This window comes from Elephantulus edwardii, unplaced genomic scaffold (genome assembly GCF_000299155.1).
Source record: "Elephantulus edwardii isolate Elephantulus edwardi_28Jun2011 unplaced genomic scaffold, EleEdw1.0 scaffold00026, whole genome shotgun sequence".
NCBI classification, from domain to species: domain Eukaryota; kingdom Metazoa; phylum Chordata; class Mammalia; order Macroscelidea; family Macroscelididae; genus Elephantulus; species Elephantulus edwardii.
This window is the reverse complement of record NW_006399776.1, coordinates 4,513,103-4,524,849: the sequence shown is the minus strand read 5'-3', so window position 1 is coordinate 4,524,849 and position 11,747 is coordinate 4,513,103. Positions and strand designations below refer to the sequence as shown.

The window sequence follows — 11,747 nt, the reverse complement described above, 5'->3', positions numbered from 1 at the left end:
GGTCTTTTCTTCCTCTTCTGTCTTTGCAATGACCGTTTGCACTCTTCCTGGATGACACCCTTGATATCCTCCCACACTACAGATGCTAAAATAGATCTAGTCAGTGCTAGACTATTATATTCCATCACTTAAAACTGTGTTCATAGTGAAAAGGAATTTGACAAAACTCCAAAATTTTTTCCATGATAAAAATATTACCCAAATTCAGAAGAAAAAGAGTTCAATGTGATAAAGGGCATTAAAAACCCAGCAGCTAAAGCCTACAAAGGGGACTTGGTAGTATAATAGCAACGTGCTCAACTGATAACCAACTGGCTGATGGTCTGAACTAATTCAGAGGCTCAGGGTTGGGGTGGATCCTAGTGATCTACTCCCGCATAGTTTACACAGCCTAGGGAAACCCTACAGGGTAGTACTATTTTGGTATGTGAGATCATTACAAGTCAGAATCAACTGGTCAGCACGAACATCATCATCATACTCAGTGGAGAAAAACTCAGACACTTTCCCTCAGGTTAGGAAAAAGACAAGAAATCTACTTCATTATTCAACACTGTACTAATAGTCCCAAGAAAAGCAGAAAGTCAAGAAAAAGATATCCAGGTCAGAAATGAACAAGCAAACTTATCCTTACTTGCAGATGGCACGATTCTATATTTAAGAAATCCCAAAGACTTCAAAATAAAGCTAGAGCTAATAGTAAGTCTGCAAAGTTGCAGGAAAATCCACTAGGTTTCTATGCACCAGCAATGAGCAATCTGAAAAGGAATATAAAACAATCCCATCAAAATATCATCTAAAAAAATAAAACACCTTGAAATCAATTTAGGGAAGTGAATGACTTATATACTGAAAATTAAAACAATTTTAAAATTGTTTTAAAATTGACAGTAAAGATCTAAATAAATGTCAAGATAGTCTGATGTAACAGATTAGAAGACTTAATCTATGGCCAACTGATTTTTGACAAGGATGTCACATCAAGTTCATCCAAAGGGGAAAGAACAACTTCTGTAAATTATGACTGGAAACTGGATCACTATATGTAGAATAGACATGTTCCTCAAAACAGCTACGAAAATTAACACAAAACAGATCAAAGATTTAAGTGTAAGACCTAGAAGGATAAAATTCTTTAAGAGGGAAAATAAAGGAGCAATGGTTCAAAACTCAGTTTTCAACAATGAGTACGATACCAAACTCACAAGCAACAAGAGACAAAACGGACAAACAAAATTTCATGAGAATTAAAAACTTCAGTGCATCAAAGGCATTTATCAGCAAAGTGAAGACACAACCTACAGGATGGGAGAAATATTTGGGAACCATATACTTGATAAAGGTTTAATAGCCAAAACATTTTTAAAAGTAGTAAATAAAAAGCCAACCCCCAAAAAAGACAGTTCAATAAAAAATGAGCCAGGACCTGAAGAAACATTTCAACAGAAAAGAATACAGAAGGCCATTAAGGGTATGAAAAAAATTCAACATCACTGTCAATGGGAAATGCAAATCAAATCAAAATCATGATGAGATACCACTTTCTCTTCACTACTGGATTTTTTTAAAAAAAGAAAATAGTAAGTGTTAAAAACTTAATTATTCTGGCATGTACATAAAGGCAGATTTAGGTAATAGAGCTTACTTATAATCTGAAGACTGAACAATTATTCATTTACTTGTTGATAAACACCTGGGCTATTTCTACCTCTTGGCTAAGGTGAACTGTATTCAGTGAACACTTGTCAGGAGTCAAAAAGGATGTGAAGAAATTAGAACTCTCAGACACTACTGGTGGGATTATAAAAATATAACCACTATGGAAAATCTTACAACTCAGCCATTACCATCTTAGATACGCATCCAAAAGAAGTGAAAGCAGGAAAAAATACTCATATACAATGTCCACTGCAAAGTATTCACATTAGCCAAGAGGGAGAAATAACCCAAGTCCTCAACAATAGGTAGAATACAAAGCAGTCCTCAATTTATGAACAAGCTCCACTCTTAAATCTATCTTTAAGTTGAACTTGTGCGTATATCAGAAGAGTTCAGTTAGTCAAATGTTTGTCTTAGTACCCTCTTTTTTTTTTTTTCATGTACCCTTCCAGTGACTATAACGTGTGTATCACACATAGAAAATGAATGCATTGCATGGGTCATATAATTTGCCCATTATTTTTGTAAAAATAAAGTATATAGTATACTTTTTTCCTTTCCAGGATAAAAAAAAATACTATAGAATATTTTCCCATATATACACTAAGACATTCTTAACATAATAATAGCTTTTGTTTGGTGTTATATCCATTCCAGTTCATAGCAATCATACATGCAATACACAAACACTGCTCAGTTCTGTGCCACCCTCAGTCACTGCTTCATATAAGCCCATTGTTGCAGTCCCTGGGTCAATTAATTTCACTGAAAGTTTTCCTATTTTTCACTGTCTGCTTTAATAAACAAATAATGTAATAATAATATTTAAATGTGAAATCACAAAGCAGCTTTCCTTTGCTATTATAAAGAACTGTATGTATATACCTCCAATTTTTACCTTAATAGGTTTTATGGTGGTGGGTTTGAAACTATAGCTTGTATGTAAATTAGATGTTTGTAATATGAGGACTGCTCATGTGCTTTGGGGATGTGTGTGTACACACACAATGGAGACTAATCTATCACAAAGACAAATAACATTCTGATACATGCTAGGACATGACAGAATCTTGGAAACAGTATGCTGACCGAAATAAGACATAAAAAGAGAAATACTGTATGATCTCACTTATAAGAAATATTCAGCATAGGCAAATGCATAGAGCAGCATTACTAGTAAATAGCTGATATGGGTAAAAGAGACCTGTTGTGTGCTGTGGAGTCAGAACCAATCCACAGCTAACTCTCCAGGAGGTTTTCAGAGGCAGTAAACTACAAAGGAAGATAATGTTCATGCTCCTTCCATGGAACAGCTGGAGGACTGGAACCAAGTGCCTTTGGGATTGCAGCAAAACTTCTTACCACTAGGCCACCAGAGCCCCTCAAATGAGAGTCCCTTAAATGAGAGCTAATGATGCATTAGTTAATGCACTCAGCTACCAACCACAATGTCAAAAGTTCAAATCTACCAGTCATTCCATGGAAGAAAGATGGTCATCTGATCTGCTTCCTTAAAGATTCATAGCCTTGGTGATTTTAAGGGACTGTTCTACTCTGTCCTATAGGGTCACAGTTGTTTTGATAAGAGTAAGAGAAGATGAGGGGTGAAAGAGTTTTTGGTTAAGGGTAATAAAAAAATTTTGGAAATTAACAGTGATGATTATTGAAAAATATAGTGAATACGATTACTATAACTAAACTGTATATACAAAAAAGGTTGAAGCAGGTTTTTGTTAGACACATTTTACAATTCATAAGTAAATTAAAAGTTTAAAGATCACTTATGAACTTTACATAAAATAAGTAATTTAAGAAAAGAAGTCATTTAAAAGTTTAAAAATTACATGAAATCAAAAGCTCACATTTCAAGAAGATAGTGGTATTTCCAAAGAGGATCTTTCCAAAACTAAAATAATATTCCCCCTGCAAAGATAAAGCAAAGAAAAATAATTAGCATCAAATCATTAACTCTCAAGGCCAAACATCACACCAAATCACTGCTGTCCATTAAGTGCTGACTCAGCAATCCTGTGGGATTTCAAAGACTGTAAATGGCAATAGGAGGAGACTGCGCATCTTTCTCCCCACGAGCCACTGGTAGATTCAAACCAATGGCAGATCAACATTTGGGTTAGCAGCTACTCACATACGTATTTGGCATTAAAACCTAAATCTGTAAAATATTAAAATTCATATTAACAAAAATATTTACATCGGGGAGCTCTAGTGGCCTACTGGAAAAAAGCTGTGCTGCAAACCCAAAGGCATGCAGTTTGAATCCTCCAGATGCTCCGATGAAGAAGGAGCAACAATCTCCTCCTGTGCCAGTCGGATCCAATTCAACGGTACACAACAACAGCAACAGCAACAACAAAAGATTTATTTCAATGCATCTCCTTTCAATAAAATTCAACTATATACAATCTACAGGACTTTGCGCCTGGATACACAGACTTGATTTTCTTTTTCCCCACAAGAAAGGACAATTTCTAGAAGAGAAGATGCCATAAATCATTGGGGGGGGGGGTGTCATTAGCTGTCAAGCAGTCAAGGTATAACTCACAGTACAACCTCAAGAATAGACCTGAATCCTGTCCTATCCTGTCCCATCTTCATCATCTCTGACAGACTTGAACACATTATTATAGTCACTGCGTCAATCAATCTTGTTGAAGGTCTTCCTCTTTCACTGACCTTTCCCTTTTCCGTGGAATGGTGGTGGTGGTGGTGGTGGTGGAGTTAATGTATGATGGAGTTGGAACCAACTCAAAACTCACTATCCAGCAGGTTTTCAGAGGCAGTAAATCACATAAGAGACTCTCCATCTTTCCTTTTCAAAGCAGTTGGTGAATTCAAACCTTGTGCCTTTGGGGAAGCAGTGGAGTTCCTAGGCCACCAGAGCTCGCTTTCCAAGGAAAAGCCCCTCTTCCTAACAATATGATCAAAATATATGAAACAATACTTTGCCTTCTTGCCTCTAAGGAGCACTGACTCCACTTTCCCCAACATTTATGTTTGTTCTTGGACAAGGACATCATGTTTAGAAGAGTGGAGGTATGGCTCAGGAGAGGAAGACTCTGGATGAGATGGACTGACATGGTAACTGGGCAACGGGAGTAGGTGTGTTAGAGTCAATGAGACTGGCTCAGGACAGGGCAGGGTTCAGAGATATTGTACACAGGATCATTATGAGTTGCAAGCGACTTGATGGCACATAACAATTACAACAACACAAGTCAAAGACACTGATTCTTCTCCTACTATCCTTAGTCACTGTCCAGCTCTCAGAGGCATAGCAAGTAATTGAAAAGACTACGGACAAAGTCAGGTAGACCTTAATCATTTTCCCCCCCTTTGGTTGCTGAGAATATTCAGAATATTATTTCAAACTTGTAAAATCCAGGGCAATCTGGCAAGCAAGAATTTAAAAGTGGCAGTTATATTTAGACAGGTTTACATGGGATCATATACATAACCACTCATTTGTTTGGGTTGGGTTTTTTTTCTCTGTTTTATCTGTAAAAAAGCCAAGACCATTGATCCTCAAAATGTTACTCTTTACATTACAGTACAAAGAACAAAAGAAGGCAAAACACTTTGTCTGAAGCAACTGAAAGTTATTTTGTAATATGTCTGCATCAATCTAAAATGGGAGGACTTGAGCACAGGATTCCTGACATTCATTACCTTGAGCTCTCCTCTTTTTTGGCTGCAGTAGCCATTTCCTCTAAACCTTCTGGCGTCTTTTCATCATTGTCATCCTTATCATCCTGGGGATAGAGGTCTGGGTATTTCTGCATGCATTTCTGCATGGCCCAGAACTGACCCCGTGACATTCTCTGGGCTACAGCAGTAGCAGAGACTACTGACCTGAACTGCTCCCCACAGGAGCCACTGGCTATTCCTCTAAGGGGAAGACGTTTCCAGTTAATGTCTCTGTTTGGCAATATCAATCCATGCTCCTCGTATAGATCATTGGGTCATTAGCCACCAGCTCGGCATTGCTTGGAGTTTCATAATCATTCATCACAAATATGATTAAATTTTTTCCTTCTTGCTTGAAGTAGGTCATGGTAGCACCCTGTACTTAAACTCAGTGGAAGTAGCGACTGCCTCTCCATGCTGCGAGCTCTCCTCTGGTAGGGTGGCTCCAAGGCACACCTGCCTCTATACCAGACCTTAGTCTTCAAACTTACATCATTGCTCCTCTGTACTTTGGAGAGGTCCCTGATAGTAGGCTTTTCCAACTCAATGCCTTTTGATTTCTTTACTACTGGAACCAAGAATGTTGACTGCGGACCCAAGCAAGATGAAACTATTGGCAATTTCAATCTTTTCTCTCTCATGATATTGCCTATTGGCCCAGTGGTAAGGGGTCTTAGAATTTATCTGTCAGTCTGCTGTACTGGCGTAACTAACTTATGGGTTGCTATGATGGAAGCTATGTCACTGGTATTTCAAATGCTAGGAGGGTCACTCACAATAGACGAGCTTCAGCAGAGCTCCCAACAGGCCTCTAAAAACGTCCATGAACAAGCATAAAGGAGGACTCCTTGATCAGTTCATTCCCTATGCTTACTGATCACTGCCTAGAATGACCAATTACTATTCCAAATGGTATCTTCTATAAGCATATAGTTCTTTTTAATCTAAAAGGATCTCTTAGTCATTTTAATATCAAAATATAAAAACCAAAATTGAGAATCTGACGACTGTCATAAATGAGTAAAACCTATAAAGCTTGACATATAAAATGTCAAATAAGGCTTTGATATTTAAATTCATGAACAAATCTGAACGAAATTCAAAGGCCAATAGGTTTCTACAAGACTAATGCTTTTCAGCATTTCCTGCTTGCATCTGGTTCTTGTCTGCTTATCTTATTCCAATAAAGTTTAAATGGAGGGAAGAGGTCAGAGAAGATTCATCTAGCTAGTAAGGTGCCCAGTGAAAGACCAGCCCTACCACATTAAATTTCAGAATGTTATTCCTTCTATTTTATCCATTCATATGTTAAAATACAGGGAGCTCTGGTAACAAGAAGCTGTGCTGCAATCCCAAAGCAAGGGATTCGAATCCACCAGCTGCTGTGCAGGAGAAGGATGGGCACTCTTCCAGGCGATTTACTGCCGCTGAAAATGCTGGAGGGTCAGCTACGGATCATGAATCGGTTCCGACTCAACTGCACACCACACCAACCACATGTTAAAACACATGCAAAAGAGGTTTAGGCATTCGAATTACACAGTAAAGCTTAGAATAACCACTTCCATGTGTGAATGAACTCAAACAACTTCGTAGAGAGCATTATAAAAAATTAGAGGGAAGCACAACTAAACTGAAAAGACCATTCCTATATATTTATCACTCTCAACTAACCAGGAGTCACTGAATTCTGTGAAATTTCAACTATAAGAAATCATTGTGCCACAGCACATCAACTTTATAGAACCTAAGTCAAGCAGTAAGAGTTTTACTTTCCAGACAGAAAATCTCCCACCACCTCTTCCCACTCCCGAAGTCACCCTGACATTTTCTGACTAGTCCATCCAAAGAAATGAGCGGTTTTCTGCTCCAGGGAGGTGAGTTCCCTCTGGCCAGCAACAAACACTGATGCTCGCAGCAACCCCATTTCTTTTAGAAAAACGGACTTTCACAGACCATTCATGGACCCCTCGGGCCACCGTAGCCCCACCCCCTTGTTCCACTGGGTTCATTCACTATTGAAGTGAACACTCACCGGTGGAATCGGAATGTGCCACTTCGATCGGTCGGCGGCAGTTACGGGTGCCAGGCCTATTCCGAAAAATGACAACGGAGATGGCTGAGCCCCCAGGAGAAGAAGAATGACAGGCAGCACCTGCAGCCACGCAGTCGCAGCCATCTTCACAACCATGGAGGGTCTACCGACAGCATTTCACCTTCTTCCGGTCAGTCCCTCCTTCTTCCGGCTTCGCTTTGGGGGTGGGATCATCCGGGCTCTCAAAACCTCGCGGGGCTTGTTTGTTTTGTGACCTGCCGGCACCTCCCTCGGGCTGTCGTCACTGCGTTCTGGTGCTGTGTCGTGCTGTTGTAACTTGGCCTCTGTAGCATTAGGGTAATATCCGAAAGGCACTGCCACTGTGGTCTGCTCTTCTCTCTCCTGGTCTCATAGGGGTTGGAGACCAAGCAGACACTCTGTTAACACCGTTTAGCTTTCCTCTCCCGCCTCGTACTCATCCTTACTAAATCTAATACACAGACCAGGAATCTGGGATAGTCTTGTCTTGTTACCTGATTGGAGTCTGGAAAACTCTGGGAAATATTTACTCAAAGCCTGAAATTTGGCAAAGGTGGGGTAGAAGGGATTCCTGCACTATATGGTGATCTTTCAGAGCCCCTTGAAAGCTCCGCGAAGTATGCGAAGTTTAGCCGGAGACGATCAGCCTCCAGTAATAACTTGGCCGGCAGTATCAAAAGCAAAACTAAAACACAGGAATTAGGGTATTTGTTTCCGTTATCAGTGTCGTCAAATAGGTAAACCTGCAGAAGGTTTGCACCCAAAACTAGGACACGGTTTTACCTTCCGTGAGTCATAGTTCTCACTAGCGCTGATTGGGTACATGCCGCCTCCACCGCAAAGACAGTTTCCGTTCTGAAACAACGTAGTTTGAAAGCACATTTCCTCACCAGTCGATAACCACTAAAAAATTGCTGTGCAGACACGTTAGTTTGGGCCTAGAAGCATCTGGAGTGGGAAGCAAGATTCGTCTCGGAAGAATTTAGAGGGAGATACCACTTCTAGAAACTCGCCAGTGGTGAAATTTTAATTATCATTTAGAAAGGCACCGGTTGGGGCTTTAAGGAGACTGATTTGGCCTGAGGGAAGAGAAGTGGTTCCCGGAGCTACTGGGGAGCCATGGAAGCACCCAAGGAAGAAGAAATCAGGTAAAGACCCGGTACTCCTGCAGACACTAGCTTCAGAACTCTCCGAGGCGGAGGGGAAATGACACCGAAGGGTGTGGAAGGGTTTCCTCATTCCTTTTCCCCATGCTTTGTATTTCCCATTTGATCTGTATTGTTTTCACTCACTTCATTTCAATCAGATAGTTGGTTACAAGAGTTGATTACATGGTCCTTCATAAAATGCTTTCAGGATGCTTAAATAGCAAAGTGGTAGAACTGTGATAAAAGTCTAGCACGTGAATTTCATGCTGCTTGTTTTCCTTGTTTCAGCAGTACCTGACTTTTCCTCTCATGTTTTCCCAGAGAGCATGCATCAAACCTAGACAAAAGGAATTTGCAAGTTTAACTTTTATACACTCGTTTAAAAGGAAAATGACAAAGGTGGAGTTTAATGAAGGTCTTGATTATTTCTATGATAAACAGTGTTTTAATGTAGTAGGTATGTCTGGGCTGTTTTAGTAACATTTTCTTTTAGTTCAGTTATAGATGCATACTTAGTCATGCATATACTGACTAATGACTATCATAGAAAATTCTTTGAGAAAAATAATTTCTGCAAAATAGGTAGAGGATATGAACATACGCTTCATCAAAAAATATAATTCAGATGGCCAACACACATATGAATAAATGTATAAAATCTTTATCTATTAAAGAGATTTGACAATCAAGACAAGATAAATTCATACCCTAGCAACAACAGCAAAGTTTACCTTATCTTTAGCAAGACATTTTACCCAAACGCTCTACCTTCTCAATCTGTGGGGCCAGGATGCCTACCAGTCTGTCTCACACTGATCTTGGTTCTGTTGCTGCCATTTCTTTGTCTCTGCTATCTGAGCAAGATGTTAAAGTTCCCTGTCTCCTGGATCAAGGAGATTCTCAGCATAAAAATCTAGGCCCAGAGAGCATACTCCATTCCTGGCGCTTTTTTTGATAGTAATTGAGATCTTCTTTTTCCATGTCTGGAGTGGCTCATTTTAAACCAAGCAGGATGGCAAATCTGACTGATTCCCCATATTAATATTCTTTATATCTTATAGATAGGGCCCAACACCCCACAAGGGTACCAAGCCCCTTATTTACTTTATTAGCAAACTGATTAAAATCCCCCATGGTGAGCCACAAATACCTCAGACTTCCCGTAGCCCTATGCAGTCATTTGATGAGAGTAATAAAGGCAAATGGGAGGACTTAATTCAATAATTTACTGCACTGCAGCAACTCTCACTCTTTGAAGCACTTTGTCAGAACTTCTTGGTGTTAGTGTTTGAGTTTTGCAAAAAACACTTACCGTAAGAAACTTTTTTTTTACAAAACCCAGCAAACAAAAAAACAGATTTGTAGTGTTGTGGTTCACTCTGGCACTCTATGAAGTGCAAATTTTGGAACCAAATACTCAAGAGAGAAACAGTAGTCTTTTTATAGTACTTTCAGGATAATACCGGAACTTTACATTTTGTTCTTTATCTCTGTTTATTTATAAAAGCTGGTGTTTTGTATAATACCTGCTATTTTATGACTGTTCCACAATTTTGCATTTCAGAATTGACTGTAAAGGTTCCTTTTCCATATTATCACTATAGTTAAAGGACGTAAAAACTTGAAATGAGTTTCTCAAAACATATTTTTCCTCTAGTGTTGAAGATGAGGCTGTGGATAAAAATGTTTTCAAAGACTGCAGGAATATTGCTTTCTACAGGTAAGGAAATAAAACATATTACCTATGTCAAAACATTTCTCTCAATAGTTCTAAAATTGATACTTGTACATTTTTAAGAACTAATAGACTTTCTTAAGAAAGGATAAATTAAGACATTAATAAATAATACATTTATCATAAATGGAACTTTCAATTTTGTCTTTATATAAACATATATTTTCTTTTAAGACCTTAAATATTTTAAAATTAAAAATTTTGTTTAGTAATATTTTACATTATTCAAAAGTAAAATAATATGAAAAGATATACTACTTTGAAAAGTTATTTCTACTTCTGTTATGGTCTACTTCTGTTCATTGCTTACTTTATCCCTGTAAGTAACCAGATTTATTAATTCCTTACTTGTCCTTATAGTGGGTTTGTTGGTTTTTTTTCTGGTTGTGTACCTCCAAGTTGATCCTACTGGCACAAGAGGAGAATGCCTCTCCTCCAGCAGAGCATCCGGTGGATTTGAACCATGAATCCCTTTGGAATTGCAACACAGCTTCTTGGCACAAGACCACCAGAGCTCCCTTAGAGTGTTTATTTTTTTAAAATATTTTCTTAGATCTCCCTTTTTTATGGTTTGGGTTTTGGGGGGTGTGTGTATGTGTGTGTTTAATTGAGTACCTTTTAATATACAGTTATATACCTCTTTTTTTTTTTCTTAAGAAGGAGTGGCATCCACTTCCTATGCCTGTGGAAACTATAAACTTCAAGAAACGATGATAGTTATAGAACAGGGTTCAGGTCTTTTGTTCATAGAATCTCTATGAGTTGTACTGAACTGGACGGCAATCACCACTACCACCACCTCTTTTTTCCTTCTTCTATATAATTTATTTTTAAGAGCTCAGCATGTGAAATTATCTTCTCCTTATACAGCTGTGTTATATTCCATGTAGCAGATATATGGAATTGATTCAGACTATGTCCCCCTATTGCAGGGGGCTCTGGTGGGCTAGTGGTTAAAGAGTTGCAGTTTGAATCTACCAGTGGCTCCAAAGGAAAAAGATAGGCAGTCCCCTCCTGTGTGATTTATAGCTTCCAAAAACCCGCTGGCAGGTCAGCTACTTGCTAGACCCTTAGATTGTTGTGTTGTGTTTTGGGTTTTTTTAAAAAATGTGTGTGTGTGTGTGTGTGTGTGTGTGCCATCAAATTGGATCTGACAGATTTGAACCATGTACCTCTGGGATTGCAGTGCAGTTTCTTGCCACTAGGCCACCAGAGCTCCCTTAGATTGTTTTTTATTTTACACTGCTATAATGAAGATTTTAAGGGCCGAACTTGCTCAGCATTTCTTAAGCTTAAGGAACTGAAGAATAAATTTAAACCTTGAGTTGCTATAATCAAGGATGCTTTAGGAAGAATATTAAATGATCCAGGAAGTATTTAAAGAGGATGGAAAGAATATACTGAGTCACTGTATTGAAAGGAATTG

The 11,747-nt window shown here is 38.7% G+C and overlaps 2 protein-coding genes across 3 annotated transcripts in view; one reads left to right on the top strand and one right to left on the bottom strand.

The window, feature by feature from the left end:
* The window catches only part of TMEM87A (transmembrane protein 87A), a 53,506-nt gene extending 45,798 nt beyond the window's left edge, over positions 1-7,708 (bottom strand). The window contains exons 1-2 of one of the 2 annotated variants that reach the window (XM_006882979.1): positions 7,400-7,708; positions 3,522-3,582 (exon numbers count right to left, since the gene is read on the bottom strand). In XM_006882979.1, the coding sequence (XP_006883041.1) occupies positions 3,522-3,582; positions 7,400-7,555 (217 nt within the window). In that variant the 5' untranslated portion in view covers positions 7,556-7,708. The remainder of the gene's footprint in view (positions 1-3,521; positions 3,583-7,399) is intronic. The other variant, XM_006882980.1, reaches the window with a different exon arrangement.
* An 849-nt stretch (positions 7,709-8,557) lies between these two features.
* The window catches only part of GANC (glucosidase, alpha; neutral C), a 98,940-nt gene continuing 95,750 nt past the window's right edge, over positions 8,558-11,747 (top strand). The window contains exons 1-2 of the mRNA XM_006883217.1: positions 8,558-8,586; positions 10,244-10,306. Of these exons, the coding sequence (XP_006883279.1) occupies positions 8,558-8,586; positions 10,244-10,306 (92 nt within the window). The remainder of the gene's footprint in view (positions 8,587-10,243; positions 10,307-11,747) is intronic.